This window comes from Neolamprologus brichardi, chromosome 2 (assembly GCF_056152115.1).
Source record: "Neolamprologus brichardi isolate AB-2024 chromosome 2, ASM5615211v1, whole genome shotgun sequence".
NCBI lineage: Eukaryota > Metazoa > Chordata > Actinopteri > Cichliformes > Cichlidae > Neolamprologus > Neolamprologus brichardi.
Window position 1 is genome coordinate 19272893 of NC_142105.1, and position 27990 is coordinate 19300882.

The 27990-nt window shown below is 41.2% G+C and overlaps 1 protein-coding gene across 5 annotated transcripts; it reads right to left on the reverse strand.

Moving 5' to 3' along the window:
- Window positions 1-98: 98 nt before the first annotated feature.
- mtus1a (microtubule associated tumor suppressor 1a) lies at window positions 99-27978 on the reverse strand. Of its 5 annotated transcripts, XM_006781800.3 has the most exons (15): window positions 27893-27978; window positions 21313-23325; window positions 20946-21162; window positions 19707-19931; window positions 18361-18453; window positions 17875-17994; window positions 12800-13017; window positions 6595-6661; window positions 4279-4493; window positions 4044-4149; window positions 3832-3905; window positions 3638-3733; window positions 2899-3015; window positions 2694-2791; window positions 99-1119 (listed from the first exon to the last, which is right to left on the reverse strand). In XM_006781800.3, exons 2-15 carry the CDS (start codon window positions 23215-23217, stop codon window positions 891-893), a joined length of 3780 nt encoding a protein of 1259 aa, XP_006781863.2. In that variant the 5' UTR covers window positions 23218-23325; window positions 27893-27978; the 3' UTR covers window positions 99-890. The 5 variants fall into 5 exon arrangements, with proteins under 5 accessions (XP_006781863.2, XP_087704175.1, XP_087704174.1 ...); XM_087848049.1 differs by lacking the exons at window positions 99-1119; window positions 2694-2791; window positions 2899-3015; window positions 3638-3733; window positions 27893-27978 and adding exons at window positions 26237-26388; window positions 26463-26503 and having other exon boundaries at window positions 3866-4149; XM_087848048.1 differs by lacking the exons at window positions 99-1119; window positions 2694-2791; window positions 2899-3015; window positions 3638-3733; window positions 27893-27978 and adding an exon at window positions 27809-27883 and having other exon boundaries at window positions 3866-4149.
- Between the last annotated feature and the right edge of the window lie 12 nt (window positions 27979-27990).

Genomic DNA, 27990 nt, shown 5'->3' on the forward strand with positions numbered 1-27990 from the left:
AAAAAACACAACTTCAATATCTCCTTAGGAAAAGCTCACGAGTAGAGCTTCATCATAAAATGTGGGTACCACTTTTGACTGACAATCCATTTCACAGCTTCAGTTTAATACAAGACTTTATTAATAGATTATTTCAAACAGGATCAGCACATCTATTATATAAATTCCACACAAAATACTCAGAAATTTCCAAGATACAGTCTCTGACACAGATGAGCAAAGCCGCCTCTGGTCAGCTCTTTGCACAGACGCTGACTTTAAAGCTGTGTTAGGAGGCTTTGGTATGGGCTACACATGCAAAGAGACTTGGACTGGTCCCTCGGTCAAATAAACATTGAAACAAAACAATACAAGGCCACAAATGATCCAGAACCCAACTATTACCAAAAAAAAAAAAAAAAAAATAGCCTTTAAAAATAACATAACCAAGGAAATTCTGAACATACTTATTAGTTTTATTGAAAGAAAATAGTAATTTAAAAAAAAAAAAGAAAGAAAAAAATTGGCATAAGTTTAATGTTTTTTTTCCTCTTTTTCCTGCAAATGTACACATGCATGCATTTTACTGCATGTACTGTGTGTGTATGCCGAGCTTCAGCAAAGATAAGCCTCTACAAATAAAGTGTTTCATTACATAGAAGTCCTGAGATTTCCTCTTTCCTCCATCCAAAGAATCAAATTCTAAAGGCAAACATCGTGGCCTTCCTTATTAAGTGCTTCTGTGCAGTGTTGTTTTTCCTGTATTTCTGCAGTGTCAGAGTTCATCTCATTCTGAATGAGCCAAGGTCAGGCTGATGTTTTGCTAAATGCAAAGGAAACAAAGATGGCTCTTAAGTCCAGAGGGATAACTCAAATGCAGTGTTCTGCTTCCTGGAAGCAGGAGCCCATTGTTATCTGGGTGACAGGGGAGGGCTGGAGAAGCAGCCAGAGCTGCGAGGTGATTGGAAGTTGAAGGAGTGGGAGGGAGAGGTGGAGGTGGGAGACACCTTGCGTGGGCTACTCAAGTCTCCATTATGGAGCTTCCACATCAGCTCCTCGTTCTCCATGGACAGACGCTTGTTCACCTTGGACTCCTTATGAAGAGACTCCTGCAGCATGGCCTGCTCTGTGGACAGCTGCCTGCGGTGCATCAACACAGAGTCAGAGACGAGCCGAGGCCTGAACAAAGCATTTCATTGTATACAGTTTTTTTTACTGGGGTGTACTGTGACAGTCACTTGTGCTGCAAGGCTAACCTGCTCCAGATATGCAGGTACCACGTATGAAAACAACACCTACTGGCCAGTGAGTTCTGTGGAAATGGGGTCAGCATTCCGGACAGATTCTCTTGACCTCCGTATGCTGAGAGGAGGAGGAGGAGGATCTAAAATTCTTCAGCAGTATCTCATGTCTTTGTGTTTCTCTGACAAGTTTCATTAATAAACACATTCTTACACTTGATTCCTTCCAATTTTACAGTTTTAGAAACATTAATATATTAACCTAAGACATCCTCGGACATCTGCGCTGCACTTTATATCACAACTGACTTTATGTCAAATTTGGACACAGACTAAAGGCCTTTACACACCAGAAGCACAAAATCTGTATAAATATTTTATGTTTCAATAATATTATTTTGGACACACCTATTATTATTTTTTCCAAACCAAGCTTGATTTTTCAGATTTTCTGGATCCAAATCAACAGATGTGACCAATCAGATCACTGTACTTGGCAGCAAAGTGCATTCACAACTCAAATATGCAACGATAGGAAAATAGTAGATGCACAGATAGATAGTGTCTGGGTCAGTCGACTCTATAAGATAAAGTCTCTGCTTACTCGGATGTGCCCCCAGCTCTGAAAACAAGAGCTCAAACTGACATCCTGAAATATGTATGCGAGCAGGCGTGATGCAGCTTCATCTCCTGGATGAAACCATGAAATTATCACTGCTGCCTTCTTCTGAGAATTACTTTACTAATTTAGCAGGCCTCTTCCAGTGTTAATGACCAAAGTACACACTTTAATTTAACACACACACACACACACACACACACACACACACACACACACCTGAAGTGTGTGTGTTTTCTATATTTGGATGAGTTTGAATCTCAGTAACTTCCATCTGAAGGCGTAAAGGTCAGTTTCGCAGCCCTATTTGACAAAACGTTGAAACGCTGTGGAGGCCCGGTGAGTTGCGTTCACAGACAGTCATTTCTAGACATGCTCGTGAGCCAATGCAGCGACTTCCATCACAGAATCAGGCCTGTTTTTAATGCTGTGCTCACCGACGGCCTCAGCCATACAATATTCCTTTTTGGCATTTTCCTTTGCGTGGCAACAAAGAAAAGACAAAGCATCCCAAATTTTATTTGGAATTAGGGTCGTTAAAGCAATTCCAAAAAAAACTGTTCTACAACCCCACTGACCTCCTCAGATGGAAAAGGGAACATGAGTCACTTTTCAATACATATTTGGAATCTTTGTGAGTAGCTGCGGCACCAGGATGGTGGCGTGATCGATAGTTTTTGGAATAAAGTGGAGGTGCATTAGAGGTTAGGAATTATATTGGCACACAGAAAAAATCTTGGTGTTCATTACACTTAATGAATGCAGTAATTTAAAAAGAGTCTGAGCTGAGGCAGCTGTTAGGCAGCTTCACTCTGTGGAATTAATCACTATGAACCCATATGGTGGACTCTTACCTTGAAAGAGCAGCGTGTTTTTCCATGCGGGCTTTGAGGTCTTCGTTCTCTTGCTGGACTTTTTTAAGGCTCTCGTCTAACTTTACATTTTTCTCTGTCTGTAAAAAAAAAAAAAAAAAAAGAAAAAAAAAAGAATGAAAAGAGCGAGTTTAAAAGGGAAAGTCTCAGCAGCAGTGCTGAACTTTAAGTTTCTTTATCGTCTGACCAGTTTGTCTATCTCCATGAGCTTCTTCTCCTGTTGGTGGACCTGTGTGTTTTTGATATCCAGCACCACTTTGAGACTTTGTAGCTCCTGCTCCAGATACAGAGTGTGAGGGTCCTTCTGTGAGTGAAAAAAAGTAGAGGGAAATTGCTTAGGATCCTTTATGAAGATAGATAGATAGATAGATAGATAGATAAATAAATAAATAAATAAAACAGACCATATATGGGTGGGGCGGTGGTTAATGAAGCACTCCATTGCTGATCATGTGTCATTTTATTAAACTGCTGCTCGTGCTATTTTTTTCTGAATAAGTGTATTAATAACAAATATGGAGTGACGGGTAATGTGAGGTAGTTAGCCTAAATAACTATGCTGGGGGACAATACAGAGTACAGTTAGAGCCACTTTACATTAATGAGGAGTGGCGGCCTTAATGTACAACAGCACTGCAGGAAAATTAACTCTGGGCGGGGGAATCTAGTGCATATGTAGCAGAAGTCAACTCATTTCAATTCACACCTATTCATACAGTAGAGAAGAGTTAATGAGGGTTAATTACTGAACAAACAACTCATTGCAGACTCGAGAATGAAATCCTCTAAGAAAATATGAAGACATTTTTGCATCTGTTCCCATTTTATCTTAAATCTATGTTGCACCTTTCATGCTCAGGGGGAAACAACACTAGAGTCACAAGATGCTTCTGTATCAGATCTGAGCTATAATAAGCACAGAGTACCTGACTGTTTTCAGCCAGCTCTTTCCTCTTCCTCTCCTCAGCAGTTAGCCTCTCATTTAGAGCACTATTCTCCGAGGTCAGCTCCTCAATTTGACTCTGTGGATGTACAGCACAACAAAGTCTGAGCAAACCATTACAAAGTAAGCTACAGTCCTGTTGTAAGATGACTTAAAAAAGCAGAAGAGGAAGCTCACAGAGAGAGAGGCTTCAGCATCTTTTAAGGTTTTGTCCAAAGCCTCCAGCTCCTGGTTGTGGACTTTCCTGAGCTCTGAAAGGTTTGCAGATTTCAGTATCACAAAACGAAATGAACACAATGAAAATGCATGGAATAAAAACAAAGACAAATGTTCCAATATTTAATGCCTGCATTATGCAGGTGATGAATATATTTGGATTGTTCTCTCGCCTTCCAGTGACATCTCATACTGCTGTTTAACACACTGCAGCTGTTCTTCATGGCTTTTCTCAAGGTCCAACTTCATGGCTTCATGATTTGCTTTAAGCTCTTCAATCTTTAAACAGAACAAAAGTCAGCTAATTTTCCCCACAGGATTAAAAAAAATTGACTACTAGACAATTTAGGCTGTAAATCATCTTAAAATTTCCCAAAATAAGAATCAGAAGGTGCTGTAGAGACAAACCTGCTGCTGCATGACAGTTTTGGACTTGTCTGCCTCTTCCTGGTAGGCACGGTGAACTTTGTCCCTCTCAGCCTGGTAGTAGGCCTGCAGCCTCTGCTCCAGCTCAGCCAGGTCATTACGGTGCTGTTCCTGCAGTTTGTGCAGTGCATCCTCCAGAGCAACACGCAACTCCTCATTCTCTTTCTCCAGACGCTCAGATGAATGAACAGAAGAAACTGGAAGGATAAAGTTTTATCTTGGTGAAAGCTGACAGCTTGCATTGTATTCAGCTACTCTGTTTATTAAATATCAGTCTGTACAGCTGCAAAGTCAGAGGAAAATTTTCATTAGTAACTGTAAGAAATCTGATGTGTCCTCTAATAAAAGCCTTTTTAGCAAAGTCCTCGTTGATGCGAACATGTGTCACCAAATGCTCTCCAAAAAGGAATGGAAAAACTGACTTTCAAGGGGAGGTGCCTGCACACTTGAGTGCTGATGCCAGCTACACTGCATGTCATTTCCAGACACAAGAAGAAATAGAAATGAGTCCAAATTCTTTCACATCTCAAGACAGATTTCTTAAACCATTCCCAAGATGATCACTGGCCATTTTATCCTTTATTTGCCATTGATGGCTTTTGTTTTCCATCTCCAAATCAGCCTGACAAGTTCCAAACTGTTTCCACTGACAAGTGTTTATATCTGGGCTGAAGTGGGTGAGAGAAGCAAACTCCATAAACTGTCTGCAGCTCAAGTGTCTGTGCACAAACAGTGCAAATATCTGTCAGCTGGCAGGTCAGTCAGTGCACTACAGAGAGACTGAGATAGTGTTAAGACAGTTATGAAGAACAAAAACTTCTTCCATGTCAAACAGGCTGTGCTCCTCTAAAATCAGAATACTTTAATAGTTCCTAAGGAAGTGATGTGGGTTACAGTTGATCCAAAACAAGAGTAACAGACTGAACAAAATAATACAACAATGTATTATTTATTGTACAATTAACACTAATAAGGATGACAAAAAAAACTCAAACATTCAGGACTTGCAACTATGTGCACCTGCAGCAGTGGCTGTCAACATCTGGCTGAATCCAGATGTTGCTCTGTAGTGACACATGTGTGGCAGGTACAATTTGATGTTCTCAGCGTGTCACTGCACAGTGAATGTTTGTAGATCATTTCCAAACAAAAGTTAATCTCCGAAACCAAATGAAAAAAAAAAAAAAAAAATAGAAAAAGGAAAGTCAAGGAATTACATTTCATTGCCTGAGAATGAGGAGCCGCCTTATTCAGAGTGGAATAATGGCAACAGATCCAGGAAGAGATGACAAGCAAACGAAGGGACAATCTATCAGGCTTTGGCACGTATAGTTCAACAAAGAGAAGCAAAGCATTTTGCAGTCATGTGACTTTAATATCCAAACCCCTCCACATAAAACACCTTGTGGCTCATAGAGTTTGGGTGAGATGGAGTTTGGAAGCAATGCAAAAATACCATCAACAAATTGCTCCTTGGATAAATAGAGAATCATTAAAGTACACATACAAGGAAATTAACTAAAAGAGAGACAATATTCCTAAAATAATTCCAACAACTTCACACATCCAAACAAGTTTACAAAAAGTCTCCTGAGGTGAATCTAGCTTCCCAGAAATGAAGAATGTGTTTCAGTGCAAATACAACAGCGCTCAGCATATAAGAGCAGTCATGTGGAAGTCCCGCGCCTGTGAGGGAGGGGCCACAGTACTACTGCTGCCTTAGGTAAAAGAGATAAAGGCTGGTGTGTGAGCTATGTTTGAGTGTGCTCAGGCCTGTTTGACAGCACTTAAGCTGGACATAAAACATGGATCACTCTCTCCAAGAATTCACAAGGCCTCATGTGGTGTGGCATTCCACCAGCTCCTCCTGTGTGGGTTCAGAGGTCAGACTGCCACGCTGTGGGAAATGGAAATCACTAACAAAAAACCCCGAAACGTAACCAACTACTTGCCTTGGCAACTGATTTTCAGTGGACAAAACAGTTAAGTAAAGAAAGTGCTGCATGGACAGTCTGTGTGGTCAAAGCTTTATCTGCATCTGGAAATGATCATCTTTAGTCATGAAACGCATATAAAAGTTAACCTGTGACCGCAAACAGGGCATGGCATTAAAGATAAAGTCAAATCACCCTTAAAGATTTCCTTAATTTCTACCAACCTGAACAAAAATCTAAACCTAAGGGATTAAAAATAAAATTCCAGACAAAGTAACTAAATGCAAACCCTGCACCAGCAGTGTTTCTTTACACAGCTAAACACTGCAAACACTTAACATGAAGCCAAGGTGACCCAACTTACCCAGCTCTTCTCTAAGATTGACCAGCTCCTGGGACAGCTCCCTGCACTGCTGCGTGGCTTCATCACGCTGTAGGCAAGAAAAAGATAAACAGTCACACACACACACACACACACACACACACACACACACACACACACACACACACACACACACACACACACACACACACACACACACACACACACACACACACACACACACACACACACACACACACACACGTGCATTTATTTCTGCAGCTTTATTCCAGCACAGTAACAAGACTAAATTGTGACAGTAAAGACTACAAAAGGGGAAATGCAAGTAATGCAATCATCCAATTACTGCAGTTTTCCTACTAAAATACTGCATTTGAAAAACACACAAAAACCACCAAGAGCAGCAGCAGCCACAACAACAACAACCACCACCACCACCAGCAAACGCAGCTAACAAGAAAAAGCCAGAACAAGTGATACTGAGAGGAACTGAAAAAAGAAAAAGAAAAGAGAGAAGAAACTCCCTTACTTCTCTCTTTCTGAGTCAGTTTTGCAGTGGAAAGGCTGTGCTGTAGCTGCAGTGCTCCTGCTAGACTTCAAACTGACGCATAGATGATCCAAAAACTGTTTATCTCCCGTCTATTACGTTTCACTTACTGTCCTGATTCACATCAACAACCTGACACTGTGCACAGCACACCGAATACCTGGCATTATTTAATTATGGATATGAGAAAAATCAGGCAAGTAAGACAAACCAAACATCACCTCACTGATCAGTTTACATTAGCAAATACGTGTTCACCCTGTCCTGCATCTATTCCTCACTGCAGAGTGGAACAATGTAGAAGCTAGTTACCCTCTCTGCAACGCAGGGAGCACTAAGGCATGCTTTGCTGCCAGAACAGCCCATTGTCCAGCCTCAGCCAGAGGCTTGGGTGCTGGAGTCCCCCCCCTGCGTACTCCAGGACAGACAGTGGTCCAGGTGGGCGCGCCACCTCCTCCCAGACTGCTCTGACTACATCTGAGGCAGGACTGAAAAAGCCGCTTCCCTGGCTGTGGTGAGTGACTGCAGAGTGCATTACCGTATTCCATCTAAAATAACAGAAGGGGCAGGCTACAGTGTGCATGAGAACAGCCTCCTCAGTGAGGTGAGGTCACTTTAAGACAGCAGTAAAGGCAGCCGGAGAGGAGCAAACAGATAAATTCTTCAGAGCTGTCTGACATCAGGCTGCTGGAGCAGGACTTGTGCTGTGCAGTGACCTACCCATGGGATACATGGAGAGGCTTCATTACCACCATCCCCCACTACTCATCCAAACAGATTAAATCACCCCTCTGCACAATTATATTACATCCTGCTGTAGAGCTACAGGCTGCACAGGCACCGTCTTCCTATAAGGTGATGATACAATGCTGTGACAGAGGAAATTTCCAGCTTCTGTGTGAGCAACACGATTTATGTTCACTGACTGTAAATCGTGTTGCTCACCAGCATTCAAATATTATTTGCTCACTAGCTGGCAGTATAGAAAATGTCTACAGGTTAACTTGTTTTCCTCTTTGAATTCAGTTCCCATCAACTACAATGCAGCAGTGCCCTTTTATTCTTCTTTATTCACATGATTTTCACCCAGAAATTGAACAACAACAAAAACCCCAACTTGCTACCATGCAGCCCTACAGTGTAAGCAAAAAATCTCCTTCATTATCCAAAATACAGATTGTTTTGTTAGCCAGTGGATGCTTTCGCTAATTTAATTTGATATCATTACTCAGCACAAGCCTCTGCACTGCACAACTCTTATAGCCTAATCCAGAGAGGAGAAATGTCCCTCGTGTATACAACTATGATCCATGTCAGGTGTAGGATGACATGAAGCTCAACTGAGACCATGACTGATGTAGATCACGTTCCCGTCTCCTGGAAATATTGAGACTTAACAAGCAAACAGAGCATAAATAATTTTTTTTAATAAATAGCTAAATAAATAAAGGTCGTATTTTTGATTTTTTGTAATGTGCTTCCATTTCTGTGCTAAGAGGAAACCAGTCTTATAGCATTTCTTTTTCACCCTGTCAAAACAACAGTCTGGTGGGGAAAGCGTTAAGAGAAGGCATGGCAAACACCCCATCCAAACAGATGATAAGAAACAGTCCTCGCTTAGCGTTTGGCTGCTGTTCATAACCATATCAAGTCAACAGCTGGGGCATTCTCACAGTGTCAGGGCCAGGTCCAGCTAGCTATTCTTGGTATGATCAGTGACCACCAGATTTCAAAGCATAACACATCTGAACATTAATACACCCGACATCCAAAAATCACTAGATCTGTATCTCACAACCTCAGTGACTTCAGATTACATATAAAAGGCAAGTCACTGCGTCTGATATACAGCAAGCATTAGCATTAAATAGTATCATCCTATAGGGGTAGCAAAAAGAAGCAGGACATGCAATAGTTTAAACTGACTCAGTGGGAGGAGACTTTTGTATCCTAGAGGAACGAGCGTGTTTTTAATATTTGTTGATGCATTCAGTTTCACAACCCAGCCGTCCAAACAGAGGGGAATGAGGCAAAGATCAGTGACACAACATCACACACTGTGCCTCATACCAGCTGTCACATTACATCACATGACACGAGCAGCGACTTAAACGCATTCTGCTCCAAATGTCTTCCTCATGACTGCACTGAGACCACATGAAAAAAAAAATCTGTTATGTTTTCATGTAAACAAAAAAAGTTGATTTAAAAATATTCACAAGCTACTAAAATAAATATATATAAATCAATTTGAAGCCAATTTCTAGTGCTCATCACCAGGTGGACCACATCCATTGTCAGGGTTAAAATTCCTGGCTAGACTGAGGCTGTCCAGTGAATCAACTTCTCTGATACAAACTAATAATAAATAAATAATGATCACTTAAATTCAATCTTTATAACTTATCTGTGCTACTGGACACTGGCCTTTCAAACTAAGTGAACCGAAAGAGTTTTAGCCATTTTGTGGGAGCATGGGGTAAGTAGGGAGAAAGAAATGATGAGAGGCAGTGGTGGGAAAAGCCTGAAAAGTTCAGTGTTGGACACCTGCACCAAACTGACTCCACCCTGAATAAGGAAAGGCATAACTCCATACTTCAGGAACATGCTCCACCTTCTGTCTTTTATTTCTGTGGGGAAGAATTCATACTGCAGATCAGTAAGAACTAGAAGATGTTTCCACAAACTAGCAGATAAACTTCAGACATTATCCAAAGTAATGAAAAATTAATTCAGGGGGAAATAATGTGCAGTAAACCACACAAGCTTTTAAAGAAGTTATTGCTGTTTTTTTTGATTGGTTGGAATGATGAATCATGTTAAATGGAGACAAAAATGTTCCCTAGACTCGAGTCCTCTGAGGTTTCTCTTGGCCAAATATGAACTCTGTCGTAACTGCAGTAATGATAAATTTGTCTGGTGTCAAAATCTGGAGTAAGGCAGAAGTAAAAGCAGTTGCTGACATTAAGGCCAAAGGAGAAAAAACTTCAAAGGTGACTGCGTGCATTACAGCTGAGAGAAGCAGTGGCTTCGTTTTCTGAAACTACTGTTAGCTGCAGAGCGCCCTAACTACACCACAATAAACAGAGCTTACAGCACCGGGGTGCTAAATGAAGATTTACAGACACGAACATATCAGCGTCTGACCACTGCAAAACACAAAGTGACCAGGAGAGAACAATCCTACCAGACCAGACTTTTTGCCACTGATGCATAACACATGTGGTAATCAAACAAGGGCATTACTGAATCAACCCAGAGAGCTGAAACACTGTCCTGCAGGTAGTACTTCTTCTCTTTAAGAACACATGGATTCAAACAAAGAAACAATTTCACTCACATTATCTACATAGTTTTGCTCTGACAACAACTAAATAAGGCAGTTTGATGGTTGGGTGGAGTACAACTATTAGGATAGATTGGCAAAAGCCCTGCAGTAACCATAACCATGAGCCTAGAAGCTAGAGAAGCATAAAAGCAAGTTTAAACATACATATTTAAGTGCAAAGCAAGTCATGCTTGGCTACCTGTACAACCTATGAACTCATTTACAGCTACACATAAGACATTTGTTTTAAGGTGAGACTTTTGGGATGCAGCCACACCTACAACTATTACACACCAAAACAGAAGACAACAGCAGGACTGTTTAATACTGGACAACATCCCAGTATATCCTTGTTCAACCTCTCACACATTCAGTCCCCGTGCTGTTCCTGGAAACAGTAATGCCATTAAGTTTCCCCTCTGTCAGAACGCACGATGTGATGTTACAACACTTGTAGTTATGATTCAAGCACAATGGACTCCTGTATGTGTAGAAAAATTATTAGCTTAATACAGGGGTGTCCAAACTTTTTTCACTGAGGGCCACATACATAAAAATATAGGAGGGGCTGGGCCACTTAATAGAAATTAGGTATATAACCTTAACTTTAGTGTTAGAAAGTTAGAAAAAAGTTAGAAAAATCACTTAAAAGTGGTCAAATATGTTATATTGGTGAATATAATTAAAGACAAAACTGCCTTCATCACAGATCTTTATTGATTTATTCAGAAAAGGCTTTGGTAGCTCATTCTCACAACAGCAGCCTCAGATTTCTTCTTGGACATAAGATTTACAGCACAGAGAAAAAACAATAAAGGGGAAAATGGGACTGGTACATTTCAAGCTTGTTATTTAAGTTATTAGGCTTAGCAACACACCTATTAACGGTCGTTTGAAACCGTTACCAACATTAACAGACTGAACTGGACCTGATAACATGCGTCCGTATAATTTTAGTAAATTATTCTGGTGAATATCAGCTGCGCTGGGTATGTAAATCGGGCCATCCAGCTGCGGTGCTGATCGCCACTCGTGGCAAAAATCCGGACAAATGTCACTTGATCAAGGCGCAAATCTGCATCAGATGAAATCAGCTGACTTTGCGTGAGCGCGCGCTGTGCACAGCGGTGTGTACTCTGTGTGTTAACAAGAAAAACGCATATAAAGAAAGTGGTGCGCAAAAGCAGGGTAGTGACAGAATTGATGCGCATTATTGATATTTGAAGCATGTGTACCTGCACGTGCATGCTTATTAACACACGGGTAGTGTGGAATATATTTTTTACTCACCTAAAGCGCTCGTGCTCTCGTCCACTCCCCGCAAAAAAATTAGCAGCTGTGCGGTGTCTGTGGCATCGGTGCTCTCATCGCATGCGATGGAGTAAAGATCAAAAGCAAAGCTTTATCAGACAGTTGCAGTTTAATGTTGGCTGACGAGTCTTCAATGCGTCGCACAACTGGATTTCTGGACACGCTGACGTTGTTGAAGTCCTGCACTTTTTCCGGGCACATTATTTCGGTGACTTTAACGAGGCCGTGTTTTATGAGGTCTCCATCTGAAAAAGGCTTGCCATGTCTTGCCATGAGTTGGGCGACCTCATAGATGGATATTGGAGCCTTTTCCTGGATAATTTGAGCACGAAAAAAAAAAAAAAACTGTTGCTGACCCTGCAGGAGAGCTACCCTTTGCTTTAATTTCTGCTCTCGCTCAGCACCAGTGTAGGATGCATAGGCCTGATGTTTGGTTTCATAATGACGTCGTACATTATACTCTTTCATAACTGCCACAGTTTCAGTGCAGATCAAACAGACACACTTCCCCTCGAGTTCTTTGAAGAAATATTCACTCGCCCACCGTGTCTGAAATTTTCTGCACTCACTTTTCTACCTTTCGCTTCTTTGGTTCTGCCACGTTTAGTAACTTGGGGGTAAATTTCTTCTGTGATTGTCCTTTTTGGTTGAGCAACTGCCTTGATCAACAGCAGCTCCCCCTGGTGTTAAAGCTAAGAAGTGCAATACACTCCAGCAAAAGTTGAAGTGCGGGCCATATTATATTCTATTTACAAAATTACTTGCGGGCCAATTAAAAATGGACCGCGGGCCAACGGATTTTGGACACCCCTGGCTTAATGTAAAGAGCAATTTGTTTTATGTGTTTTACTGGAACGTCAAACTCACTGCTCGACAACATTAGTTTCTACTCTGAACAGATGATCATAAGAAACTACTGTGAGCCGAACTCACTGAACTTGGTTAATGATTGCCACGTCTCAAAACAAACCAAATGTGTGCCATAAAATATACTTTAAACTGCAAATGAAAGTGTTTTTATGAAATAAATCAATTCTTACCCCAGTCAATGTTTGCTGCAAGACTATGGAGAGTGCTTCAAATCTACAGTTACTGGCTCTCAGGAGTCCTTTGAGCTGCTGGACGTTCTGGTTTATTCTGTCAACTTCTGTAAGACTCGCTGGCACTGCATCCTGAGGCCTGTTGCTCTGCTGCTGTTGTGATGCTTGCTGTTGAGGGTGTTGTTGGTGGGAGCCAGCTTTGGATTTGTTCTTGTCCACTGTGGGAAAAAAATAAAATAAATAAGGACTTTAGTGTCGTGACAACCCCGATCATCAACAAACTCCCCTCCATAATCACTGCAGGTGGTCTGACAATACAGTACAAATCACGACACTCATGTCAGGCGCACATTTGCAACAAGGTCCGAGTCAAAGCACTTATGCATGCATCTGTCCAATCAGGCAGTCTAATGAATCCCAGCGCTGCTCCTCTGATGGCCCCGAAGGGAAAAAGAAAAAAAATAGATTCACTCAATACAATTAGATTTTAGTCTAGTGCTCTGCAGGCACTGGTCTCCAAGGACAGCTTATTTTAGTAAGGCCAGCGTTGATTTACATCAGCCTTATACATACATCACTGATATGCAACAGCTACCATCAGTTCACATCGTTTACTCTACTATAACAGAGGAACACCTGACTGAAAACTTCACTACACATGCTGTTTTGGGGGAGGAAAAAAAGAAGAAGAAAGAAACGCTCCAACATCAATTACAATGATACTAATGGACATGTTTATATATCATGCTAGCTCTTAAGAGACACTTTCATAACATAGTACTGAAAATAGCCTGAGACATATCAGGAATCCCAGCTTTAATGACTGGAATATACTGCTACTACATGCAGCTGCCTGTGGGACTCATTACTCTGGGACTAATTATCACCTTTCAGCAGTAAGCCTCCCTCAGGTTGATGTTTAGACATTGAACAATAGTCATGAAAGTCAGTAAAGTTGACCTTTTGGATATACATTTTTGAATTAAGTCACATTGATCTTGAACTTGTATGTAAGAGTGTCATTTTTGAGCCAAATTAAACATTGTGATAGCAACTCATTCATTAATCAAATTTTGGAGGGATGAAATCGAAGCAGTTTTGCTCTGAGAAACTAGAGTTATATAAAAACAGATTCATCATTCTGCAGCCATAAAATGTTGGCGTCATACAGACAGACTTGGGTTTTCAAAGCTCTGTATCCGGATGTGCAGCTTACTTTACGGCTGCCAGAGTAAACTGTTCAGCACGAGCGTTGGGCACAGCCTTTAAGACAAACAAAATGCCTGTCTTGTTCTGCAACAACTACATGTGTTACTGTTAAGACATACTGCACCATGGGTGCTGATTTAGCTCAGTGCGTTGAGCGGGCGACCACATGCCATACGGCTGAGAGCGGTTGGCCCGGGTTTGAGTCCGACCTGCGGCCTTTTGCTGCATGTCTTTGCCTCTCTCTCTCTGCCCCAGCTTTCCTGTCCTTTCTTCACTGAGGCTATCAAATAGCCAAAAAAAAAAAAAAAAAAAAAAAAAGGACATACTGCATCATTCATGGAAAGATTCTAAATATTTCGATGTTTGGTTAGCAATTGTCACCATCATGTAGCTGGAACCACAAGACTTGTGATCCTGACTATGTTTATAAAAGATTGATGTTTGGGACTCAGATGATTCAAGACCATTCAAACATTTTTCCTGAAATAATGGAAATATGTAGTTAAAAACACCAACACGTTTTTAAATTTCCAAGCTTTTGTTTTCAGTTTTAACGTCTTACAAACGGCAGCTGTGGCCACAACTGTAGCTGCCTCCACCAGTGTGTGAATGTGAGAGTGAATGAATAGTGGTATTGTAAAGCGCTTTGAGGGGTCCCAAAAAGCACTATATAAATGCAATCCATTATTATTATTATTATTATTATTATTATTATTATTATTATTATTACTACTACAAACATTCCGGCCATTTGAATTACATGTAACAGACTTCAATGTCTACACTCTCTTTTTTTGTAAACAAAGCTAAAACATGAAACACTTTTTGGCCAAGTATTTCAATATGGATTTTGTTCATAGTTCTGATATTTTGTTAATGTTGTACTAAATTGAATTGGAACTCTAGAAGTGTTTTGCAATGCTTTTAACAAACCTAGCAGAGGTTTGTTTGAATTACAACGCCCTCTGCTGGCTTCACCAACATGTTATATAAACGTGCTTGTGTAGAAGAGAAAGAAAAAAGATTTTCTACTGTATCATATGCTTCATACATTTACACATTTCAGGCAGTAAAACTATGTTTCAGTGAAGCATTCACTTTTCTCCTGTGATGATGACCCAGTGTAACACTAATACAAACTCAAAACATTAATTAAATATTCAAGCATTAGCGTATTGTCAGCGAGTCACTATTAAACCTTTCTACAATGCTTTAAAAGCATCGTGTCACTTTTGCTTTACATAAACACACAAATCTGCACCCACATGACATTTAATTTCCTTTACATAAGCACATAATCACCTTCTTTGTCTACTGCTCCATGGTAACACAGGACTTACAGCTATTCTCATCCAAGTGTCTAAATACAAAATAATGACAAGCTTCTCATTTCACTTCAGACTCAAAGAAGAATAACTGTACCACTCTAACTTCTATACTTAAACAGAGAGATTTAATGACTCCACAGCATTGTGCTCTGCTGGTGTGAGGAGATATCACATCATAGCACAAAGCATGATGGATGATGAGACCCCTCACAATCAGGGGCTTGTTACAGTTCTTGGCTAATACAGTAAGGGGCACAACTCTAATAGTATGATAATGAATGAAAATAAGAAAAATGCACGAGTTTTAATACTTGTGAATCAGTGATACAGTAGCAGATTAGAACTTAAAAAAAGAAAAAAGAAATAATACAATTACTAGAAGGATACAAAATGCTTCCAAAATTGCTTCATAAAACAAATTTACCACATTTGAGAAAACAAACAAACAAACAAAAAAAAAAAAACGTACAAAAGCTTTAAGCAAACATGCAGTTCTACAATTACAACAAGGCTGCCATGGAGTCACTTAGACATAAAGAACCAAAATAACCCTGGCACATTTGACTGAAACAAGAGTCATAGAAATCCCAGGAAGCATGAAAGGGAAGTGGGACATTTGGATACATAATCAACGCTTGAAGATAATATAAACAAACACTAAATGTCAAAGACTATTACAGTTTTTGATTAAATTATTCTTCAATTTTTCCACTCCTAGCATACTTCAGCCCAGGGTCACATGCTTTGGAGCCATCTGTATTTCCAATTAGTATATAGCTAAAAATGGATTTCATAAACTGACACCACAGATCTACTTGAAAGGCAAACTGATTGGCTTAAATACAACAGCACAAAATGTCATAATAACACTGACAACAATATTTAACACCAAAACAACTGACAGACCTGCTTGGAAAACCACAGTATTCTTCCTGCATCCTGAGAGCAGCTGAATATTTCGGAGTAAACCTTTGGCTGTCAGACGCACGTGGATGTTGGACAAGGAGAGCTTCGGAGACCATAACATCTCAAAAACAATGCAAAAGAACCAAAGTCTTCAGCTAACAGTTTGATTTAAAAATCAAAAACCCGTTTCACGATTCAGATGGTTGGTGCTGGCTAAGGACCACGAGCTGTGGTGCCTCTCAATGCATCATGCCTCAGGTAACAGCAGCACTGATGAGGTCTGATGGAAAATTACTAAATAAATCAATAAAAAGCAGTAGTAACAGCTACTCCACTGAGATGGCCTTGAAAAAAGTGAGGGCACCCAGTTCGGCATGGCAGAAGTCCCAACTCAAAATCTAATTCCCAGCTGTGAACAGTACAGGGTCAAAGCCTGGCCATTGGTCGTGGCACAGTCTGAAAGACGTGATAAAGGCAGAATGGGGGGGAAGCAAAAATCTCTTAATCCTCTGTAAAGTCAGCCGTCAGCTTTGCACAAATCTCCCAAAGTAAAGCAGCATCTCCAAGCTGGATGATGGCGGTGCTGTAGCACTGCCAGGATGCCAGGGGAGAGAGTAGAGGGGGTGGGGGCTAGGGAGCAGAAAAACGGGTGGGAGGAGCAAGCATGAGAACATCAGCCAATGGGAATTTGAAGTTGCCAAGGCATTACTCCATTTCCCTGTGTCCCTGGCAGTCGGATAGTAATAGATAACAGGAAGCTCATGGCAAGGTCAGTATGATGACAAATCAGGTTTAATTTAATGTGTGTTCCAGTTTAGCTTCTGCTCAAAGACACAATCCACTGACACCATAAAAGACAGCAAGAGATGAGAAGCCCTGAAATTTCAAGCACTGCGTATGAATCACAGCGAGCAACTCTCAAGTTAAAAGCTGGGTTGACTAATATGCCACACGTTCCTCGCAGCAGTGGAAATATGAAATTGTTAGTCATTAGTAGACAGCACACTAGCTTGTCTGCACAATTTGTTTGCCTGGTCTACGTTGTATTTATACTTACATATAGATTTCTTTAAATAGCAGCTAGATCAGTCGATAAGGCATGAGTGAGGACTGCTGTCCTCACTCATGCCTTATCGAATAATGTCAATTATTAGAGAGAGGCTCAGAGTGGAGCTGCTACTGTTTCATATTGTAAGGAGCCAGCTGAGGTGGCTCAGCCTCTGGGGCATTATGTTCGGGGCATGTACTACTGGGAAAAGGCCCCGGGGTAGAACCAGGGTACCCTGGACAGATATCTCTCTGCTGCCCCGGGAACACTTTGGTGTTTCTCCAAATAAGCTGGACGAGGTGGCTGGGAGAGAGGGAGGCATGCTCCCCCTACGACTCAGTCCCAGACAAACAGAAGCAATTGGATGGATTGATAGTTTAATAGGTCTGTACATTTAGAAAATGAAAACTTCATCTGTTGCTGTTATACTTTAATAGTATATAATGCACTGTGTTAGTTTTGGTCCGTCACACTATCAAATGGAACAAAACCTACACCATGCTAATGTTTAGTTTAAACTTAGAAAATACAAACAAGGGCTTTAAAAATTCTGTAAAATACAGAGAGAATAAAACGAGTCTTACCAGATCCAACCAGCGTTGATCGAGCAAGTTTTGCAGAAGCTGTCTTTAACAGAGGACCAATTATAGAATTTGATGCTCCTTTTCCAGTGGAAGCAGCAGGCTTGTTTACCGTAGACAAAGCTGTTACAAGCAAAAGATCCAGGAGAGAAAAGAGGCTGGAGTTAATCTGACCCATAATGAAGGTGACACACTGCCTGCTGAGTGAATGACAACTGTGAAACAGAAAACTAGTTTGAGGAGGAGTAGACAATTTAATTTAATCAAGACTAAACAGTGCTTATCAAGCATCGTTACCATACTATACAAACTTTAACAGATTAGGTCACATTTATCAAGGTCATTAAAAGATAGATAAAAAAAATAATGAAAAAGAAATCAATGCCCTGTTCAAAAAGTGATCAATTGTTATTCAAAGAAGGCTTAAATTTAATTACATTTTACAATGAAAGACTGCGATATGTGTGGCATGTGGTAGTGTGATCCTACTTGGTCCAGTGTTTTTCCCAGAGGTCGAGATGAGCCTTGCTTTCAGTACCACAGATTTGAATGGGGTTGCTTTGTGTGAAACTCCTCCAGAAACTGTTTGAGGCATTAGAGACATACTGGTTAAATACCGCAATGCATGTCATGATGTTCTGGAAATTCACTGGGAATTAGTATAACAACCTTCAGCATCACTGGTAGTTTGTCAGAAAGTCATTTGAAGCCATTTAGAGACAAAGAATATTTTAATTCTAATATGTGCAATGTAGAATGTAACAATGTAAATTAATTATTGGAAGAGTGTATTATAAGGAATGTTGATGACAAAATGACCAAAACAATAGCAAAAAGAACTGAATCTACAATTTTTAGCACGCCAAACAAACGGTTATGTTATCCAAATTGATAAGATCCCAAACAGTAAATAATTCACCATGGCAACCCCACTAATGAGTCAGCTGCCAGCCCAACTTACTTCTCCACAGATTTCTCTCTTTTCCATTAAATGCAGCTAACAAAGGGATGATGCAAAAGCGATAGGATCCAATGAGCAGGCAGGTCAAGAGAGTGAGGTCACAGCTGGATGCTGCACTGCCTTGTGCAAGTAAAGAAGAACTGTTGAAAACATGAGCTGGAAATTCCGTCCAGGTGCAGCTTCGAAGCCCAGTGTAGCCAGCCATTGGTTTTCAATCAAAAAACAGAAGAAACGCTCCTTTTAATCCACCTCAGACGGCATCAGTTGTAGTGTATGTCTGCTCTTTCTCCTCCAGGCAACACTGTGTGTGAACTAGAGTGGAATAGGAGCCGTTGCCATGACAACCAACAAGGGGGTCCCCGACTTAGACAAATATATTCTCTCAGCCAATCAGAGAGCTCTATGCTGTTGAGGACGCTCACATCAAAACATTGCTCCATCTATTCATGACACATCAGTACATTTGATTGGCTGTTCAGAACTCCAAAGCAGATACCCTTACAATGCAGATCATTTTCCCAGTTTCCTGGGGTTCCGTTCATTCATTCAGCTTTATGTTTAACATGTTTCTACATCCTTTCAAAAGAAATCAGAAAAATCTATGTTTAAGATGTCAAGCACCTATAATCATAGCAGAGGTGGAGTATTGCAATCAGAGAAAGACTGCCCAGGGGGAGATTCCAATCCTAGCCAGGGCAAAGTAGGTCATCATCCTAGCCACATGTGTCCTTAAAAACCCTCCAATAAACATCATGGCTAATCCCAGAAATCAGTTCATAACTGTTTTTATACCTTTATATAACAGCATGCAGGCACTATTTCTAGAAATAATATCCTATTTCTAAAAGTGACAGAAAATTCTTATTAATCTCACCTTGTGTATTCCCAGAGCTTTGGGATAGCGCATGCTGAACACTGGTTTGAGTAAGGCTCCTAAAAGTCCTGTGTGGTAGTTTAGTAACAGGGGTGGACCGAGGACCTATAACAGAGGGCTGAGTGGGAGTCTGAGGAGGTTGTAGTCCATTGACCTGGGGCTCAATGTTGGCTGCTGAGGCAGATCCCAGGGATGGCTCTCCTATTGCCTGTGCTCTCTGACAGCCTGGGGAAGGAAATGAGGTCAGCCGCATAGACCTCTTTATTAAGGATAAGCTCACTAATACATATAAAGAGTCATGTTCTAGGTATTTTTGATGTGTCAGATCCAGATAAAAATAAGGATATTTTTAAAAGTTAAAGCTAAAACCACATTCAATTGCACAGAAACTAGAATGCGAAAGTGTGACTACTTTCAGTTTTAACAGTCACTGAAACATAAGTTTGGGAACTTTGCAATCTTACCAACTCTAAATATTTAAAAATCAAACAATCCTAACAACAATCCATAAACAAAAATGCTGTAGCTCAATTTACATTTAAAGCTGTGTGTACAGCTGGAAAATGACAATGTCATGGGTCATGACATTTTACTGTGCTAAAGGTCCAACTGGTTTAAATATTGTCCTCCTTTCAAACCATTGCTAACCTCAAAAACTCCCTTTCCTTCCCCTACTTTCCGGTTTGCAGACCGCTTCCCATCAGATGAACAGTCTCCTTTCCTCAGGATTCATCTAACAATAGCACTGAGTAAGCTGTCCATTTTTGACAAACACCTGAATAATTTGTGACAGACTTTGCTCAATGTCACCCTCTAGTGGAAAGGAAATGTCATGACAACCTAATTCTAGTATGAAAGCACATTGAAAAGTAACGAATTTGCAGTCGTTTCTTCTTGAAGTATTGGGTGAATATTATAAATATTTATAGTCCTGCTTTATCAGTTGGACTACATGCCCTTCCTGGAAAAAAAGAAAAGAAACTGTGGTGCTTTAAGCCAAAAGGTTAAAAAGGCCTGTTACACAATTCTGTTTACATAACATCGAAAAATCCAGTTAAGAAAGCCCTCGGTTCTACTTTTACAAGGCATTGACTGTGGCCTCCTATCTAGTATTTTAATGCATTTATAGGTGAACTTTGGCTTCCTCAAGACAATAAAGAATAACTTTTAACATTTCTGAACTGTTGCCACAGACCAAGTTCAACATAACAGGTTTAATCAAGCAAACATGGCCCATACCTGTAATGCTCGTCTGCTTGGATTTCCCTACAGCTTTAGGGGTCCTGAATTCATTCATCTCCAGGGATCCCTGTCTCTGCCTGGCTGACAAAGTGGTTGGTCTGGGACTGGCAGGTGGAGGTTGTGAAAGCGGTGTTCTCCTAGCAAGTCTAGGGGATGGTCGCCAAGGTACACATCTAGTCTTACCATCATCCAAATGAGCTCTTGCTGACTCTGCCTGAAAAGAGAACAATTCTTCACTTAGTCTGCAGGTCTTGTGCATTTGGCCCAGATGGACTACAACACACAAGAAAAAGCCCCCTGTAGCCCCCCCCACCTCTGACACTCATACATATTCACCTTCAAAGTCAATGCTCCATCTACTCACCACGAGGCTTATTTTCATGACCTCTCTGGAGGAGTTTTGAGTAGGGTCCTCAGAGTGTATGGCCTGTTTATTCTGGGAAGAGCAGCTCAGGTTCTTTGCTTTGGTTTGTCTCTGGTGGGTCTCAGCTTTAGTAATGTTAAAACTAGCTGAGAACTTTAGAGTTGTTTGCTTCTCCTGAGGTGTCCTGGACAATGATGACGAACTCTCAGATGAGCAGCGAGGCCATTTCTTGAAGACAGAAGACTTGTCCTGACCCAAAGATGAGCCTGATCTGGCCACAGCTTTGTTTGACACACCCTTCTTTGGAGTTGGTTTGGGGCCACTTTTACCCGGGGATTTTTCTAGGGATGAGAAGCTGCTCTGGCTGCAAGCGTGCTGTGCTGAGGTTTCGGATACTTGGCTGGAAGAGGGCCCCTCTGTTTGAGAGCTGGGTTTACTGCACTGGCCTGCTGGGGTTTCTCTGCTCTTGCCCTGGCCATCCACAGCAGTATGCTCACATGACTGTGTCACTGTTAATCCCAAATTAGCAGCTCCAGCATCCACTTCTAACTGTCCATCATTAAATATTTTACTGGTGGCAGAATCAGATGTAGTGCTACTTCTTCTCTTGGCAGGAAACCTACCATTTGGGGTTCTTCCCAGGGATTCAGTACGTTTATTCCCCAAATTAACTTCTGATTGTTTATGTTGTGGCACAGTACCTGGCACTGAGGTTTGCTGTGGATCTCTTGTTACGACTTTGGATTTTACATGACTGAAGTCAGGTTTGGGAAACCTTTTAATTTCTATTTTCTTAGCTTTTCTTGGTGTAGGTGGCAGTCCTGGGTCTAAACATTGTTTATTAGTGACAGATATTTGCTGCTGTTTAACAGGGTGACGTCCTGGGCTGCTCACATTTCTAATGCAAGGAGACGAGGGGAGGCCGTTTATCTTGTTCTCAATGTTTTGCACTGGAGTGGAAGTACAAACACCCTCATCAATTTCCTGCGTATTTGACAGAGTGGACACAAAGGTCTTGCCTTGTTCTGGTGTAAATGCTGCTGAAAATGGGGGCAAAGGTTCTGCTTCAGCACTGGTGCAGTTTGCCTCTTTTCCACAGTCTGGAGAGGTTTCACAGATGAACGTTGTGAAAAGCCCCCGTTCATTCTCATTTGGCAAAGCTACAAAACAATTTGATGTTGCCATTTCATTTTCCTCATTGAGGAGCTCCTTGTTGTCTGCCTGAATGAAAGTCACACCAAGACAAGGATGGCCTGTGTTCTCCTCTGAGACTCTCTCTGCGGGTTTATTGCAGACGCCCAGAATAGTGGTCGACAGCAGGTTTGATACAGCAGGCGATTCTGGTCGACGTGCAGCTGGAGAGATGGATGATTCCTCCAGGGAAGAGACTAATAAGAGTGACTGGTCCTCCAGACAGAAACTATTGCTCCTCATTACCATTTCCCCAGAGCTCAGAGAGCAGCAGTCATTCTCATTGGATCCCCTCCAGGATGCCCCACATGAACTCTGAGACATTACAGTATTGTTACTTTCATCCCCTCTGTGCCTAAAAAAAGCCTCCACATCTTCATTGCTCATGAGGCTCAAGTTTTGTTTCCAGAAATTAATGCCATCATTCACAGGTGTGGCAATGAAGGTTTGATTCAAGTTTGAAGTCACACCACAGAAGACATCCCCATGTGTTAAGGTGGTATTGTAAAGGTTATCCACAGGGGAGCCCTGGCTAAGGCGATGTTCCAGTACGTTAATGTCAGCAGAGCTGCTGGCTTCTCTGACATTCATGTACGAAATACTACTGCTGGAGTCAGGTGACACAGGCGTGGATGGGTGAGTCTCAGATGAAAGGATCAGCTTTATGTCACTGTGAGGTGGAGGCACCATGCTCTCTGGTTGGTCACTGGCCATGTTTAAGAATTCTGATGGGATTTTATTTCTTTGTGCTGAACAGCTTCAGTTATGCGTTCAGCTGGCAGCACTTTAGCCCATTAAAATCTGATGACCAGGGAAGGATTTCTGTAAAAGAGGAGAAAAAGAAACCATTTTGGTGAAGGCAGCACCATAGCCTGTCAATACATTTGTATGTTCAAAGAACAGCATAAAAGCACCAACATACACTGACCAGCCACTTCATTATGTACACCTGTTTAACTCCTCCATAAAGCAAAAATCTAATAAACCAAGAAATTTGACAAATATTCTGAATTTCAACCTGAACATCAGAGTGGGGATGAAAGGCAATGCAAGTGACTTTTAACGGGACATGAGAAGAGCAACTCTGAATACACAACTTATTGAACCTTGAAATAGAAAACAACACACGATGCCACCAATGTCAGCTAAGAGCAGGAAACTGAATCTACAGCTCAGCAAAACTGGTGAGCCTGTGTGAGCAACCAACCCAAACAATTTTTAATCTTTTCAGCATGATGCATTTTATATTTAAATTGAGAACTGCATGAAAATATCACAGTCAGTGTTGATGTCTCTGTAGAATCATGATTTCAAAAATGGCTTCAATGCAAGGATGAACCAACTTTTAGGAGGGATGTTTTTACTCTGCCGTGGCTCATGTGAGAGTAAAAACATGAATGAACTGTCTCGACAGCTTTGCTATGCACTGTTGTGTTTATCCAAGCAGGCTGGACAGCAGAGCTCGCCAGCCACAACTACAAAATCCACTGAGGTACAGATGACAGGAAAAGCAGACATCGGGTCACCAACAACTTGAAAATGCACACACAAAGAGCTTTTAGCATTGCTACTGCTTTTAAGAACAATTAACACTTTGATGTACACAAAGATAAAGTCATACAGTCTACTAGCTACTTTTAAAAAACATCCTGACTGACTTTTTTTTACATTTTGATAAAATTGGATAAATTGTGTTGTGTTAAGAGATATATTCTAAAACACTTCTTCAGTAGAGAATCAGAGAGGAGAAACACACAGAATTTCTTGCTAGCAAGGGCAGCCCCCAGAACTCACACCCCAAGAGTGAGTCTCAGAGACTGACCCTGAGGACTGCCCTGGTCCTTTATTTATACACTTCAGTGAGCGTTTGTTCCATACATTGAAATGTGGAGGTGTCTATGTGTGTGTGTGTGTGTGTGTGTGTGTGTGTGTGTGTGTGTGGGGGGGGGGGGGGGGGGGGGGGGGGGGGATGGGGTCAGAGTGTGACCCCATAAAGACTTCCCTAAACCTGCTGGTCTGGAAAGTCCAACAGTTCATCTAAACAAAAGGCACTTAGACTAAAACAGATATAACTACGTTAATCCTACCATAAAACAATAAAACAAGGTACGAACTTTCCCATGCTTCTAGAATGTGGGGGTGAAAGCCAGAACACCCTGAAATGTTACAGACTTCCTAGGATGAGACCAACTACATACTTCTAAACACAAATGATTACATGCAGTATTCTACCATATTCAAACTTATATCATTAAAAGATTATACTGACTACTAAGTACAATTTTCCATTGACATTTTGTAAAGCTTTTTACTTGTAGGTTTTGATTTTTGTTTCCATCATTTTCATCCTTTTATTGGGAAAACATTGTTAACTTAAGCGCCTGCCACCCATTGTTGGGAAACAGCCTATAAGCCTTTGGCTTATTTGCGTATTTTAGTGCCAAGATATTTTGCAGCATTATGAAAACAATCCAGAAAAATGACCCTTTTCTTTCCCTGTGCACAGACCTGGCTCTTCTTGAAGTATGACACAACTTGGCAGTCGCGCAGACACCTGCAGATTATACTGATTTTTTTTTTTTTTTAATAAAAATATCTCAATCACCTTAAAAAAGGTTCAATGTAGTTACATTTATTCAAATAAAGCACTCTTTGAAATGGGAAATCCTATGATGACACATAGGATTGAACCCTCAAGAAGTAAAATCACAGCCTATTTCTTTGAAGAAACATGGCGTTATATCCATATCCTGCCTCGCCTTTAATATCAGAGCTGAAAAAATTCCAACAGTTTCAGTGAATCTTATCGGCACGATCAGTGGTCAAAAACTCGTTTGTTTAACAGGCAGAGAGAACACACCTTACTGTACATTGCAATCTCTACAATGAAGTATAATATATAGCCCTGACAAGCTGAAGTGCACATTGAACTGTGGAAGTGCACCTTCAAGGCCAATGCTGTAAACTCAATAATGACAAAGAGCAGTTGTTTTGGTTGTTACAAATAAGCCTGGGCATGGCATATTATGTAAGGTGCTGACAATCTGACGATGTTTATGGGTAAATAAAACCGAGAGATTCAAGTTACAAGACACTGAGACAGTGAACAGAAATAAGGAACAGTCAAAGAAGGAAGCACAACTGTGTACAAAGATTTAAGGAGAGGTACTCGGCTACAGTATAAACTAACTTTCAATGCCTCCATTTGCATCCTCTGCATCCAGAGATTTACAGTAAGAAAGAAAATATCTTTAGTCAGCTTTTAAGCTTACTGTATTGCACTGGAAAGCACTTTTTGTAGCTCCATTCGCCTCATTTTAGCCCTTCACAGACAATCCAATTACTACTTTCCTTGCAAAGTCCAAAATCCAGCCAGCTGAGCAGGCAATTGGGTGAGAGTCTATCGCCATCCCGCTGCTCCTCTGTCCTCGTGTTCAGAATCAGCCGTGCATCAGTAACATCACAGTCTGAGTGAGAGTGCCCCCCCCCATGCAGTTGTTAGCTTCACTTCTTTCACTCCCTGAGGTAACGTGATTTTGTCCTGTAGGCCTGCTGCAGAAGTGGATCATCAATCCATCTAACCAGCTCCTGTCTCAGACAAACTCAGTAACTTAGCTGCACACTGCTCCGCCTGTGCAAGCATGCAAAGGTCCAGCTAGAGGCGGCGCTCACTGCAGAGGTTCATTCCCCAAGTTCACAAAAGGATCAAGTGAGGCAGAGAGCAACACGTTACCTTATCCATGCCGAGGGGAGTGGCCATGGGCTGCCAGACGGACTTGGCATTCACTGTTGCTAAGCAGCCAAAGTCCCTCTTTTATGAGGGAATGGATCAGTCGGCTTTTTTAGCAACGGATAAATGAAAAGTAGAGCAGAATGATGTGAGGCCTAGCAAGAGGAGAAAGTTGCGCTATGAACGTTTTTAACCGTACATCAGTATTGGAATTTGCATTCAAACTCACACAATGATGGCAAAACACAGTTTTCAGTCTGACAACATCATTCTTTGATGGCACAGCCAGCTTGACACCTGATCCTGAAATGACAACAGTGATGTGACACCAGAGACTGAGACCACCAAGACCCAAGCTATTTCTGCTTAATCTATACAAGGCCTGTGACCCGAGACACGGCAGTCCAATCTTGACTTGAGATGTAAATCATGGTATGGAGCACAGTTATTATCCCCGCTCTTGGTTTTAAGAGTCCTACAACTTTTAAATTCTGTTGATCTTGACAAAAACATGATTGGAGCTTTTTAAAAACAATAAAAAACACTGGTCTTACACAACAATGCAAAAAGTTAAAAGCTGCTTTAAAACACAAACAACGCAATGTGTTTGATTAAGGGATCCATTTAAGTGTCTCTGTCCTCCTTAAGAGCAATGTAGTGCAAGTTACTGCCTGCAAATTAAATTATACATTTAAAAGTTGGAGTGAGAGCAACAGTACAATGCTTTTCTGTTCACGAAGCCCCTCAGGCACGGCATACAATGCCCCAAATGGCCTTTTCCTGGTTGACTGGATCATATCAGTATCACACAGAGAGTGGTTATGAGTAGCAGGACCAGCCATCAAAAGCCCAGTCACTGGACTGTCCAACACTAAAACAGCAAGCTCTGTTCAGGGAAAAAAGCTGGTCAGAGACAGCCCAGGGGAACAAAGTTAAACCAATGAGCCTGTGCAGTCTGCTCTCTTCAAAGCAAAGAGCAAACACCAACTACACAGAGACATGTCCATACTCACAGAAAGCTACATGTGGCTGAAATTTTAACAACATTAAGTTCTACATTGTGCCAACTGAAAGTTTGTCATAAATTAACTTATTCAGGGGTTATCAAAAATAGAATGAATTCTGCTAGGTGGCGTTTACAGAAGCACTATAATCCCCTGGACTTTCACATGGATGGTCATTAGTACAGCAACTTCTGATCAAAACATCTTCGATCCCTGAACCCGACGGATATCCATTCGTGTGTGAGGCCTCCTCCAGCAGTCACTCAGGTCTACAATTTCTTCAGGAGTAAACATAGGATGTTGCTACAAATAGCAAAGAAAAAGCTCATTGAAGTCGCTGTGGGGTCTACGGTCTGTTAGCAGTTCCCCTCTGACTGTAGTTACAAAATGGTTCAGTATATACACAGATTAACTTCAACGGCTGGCTAAAATGACCAAATAAAGAACGGTTAACAAACAAGCCGAGGCGTTTAGCGTTAACATTATTTTCTGTTGAAAACAGGTGTAATTTTCGATACCTTTAATTTTCTAATTACATATTTACAAAGAAGAAAAACAAAAACGTTCTTACATTCTCTCCACCTTTTAAATCATACTGTAGGCAAGTGAGTTCATAAAAAGTACTTTCACAGAAATGTCAAAACTTGCTAGCTACCTGTCACAGGGGCGAGCAGCAGCGACGGGAGCGAGCGCTCGAGGTGCAGGTGGGAGGGCAATCGGTTCCACGTGCTCGTTTCTCCCCTTTTCACTGTA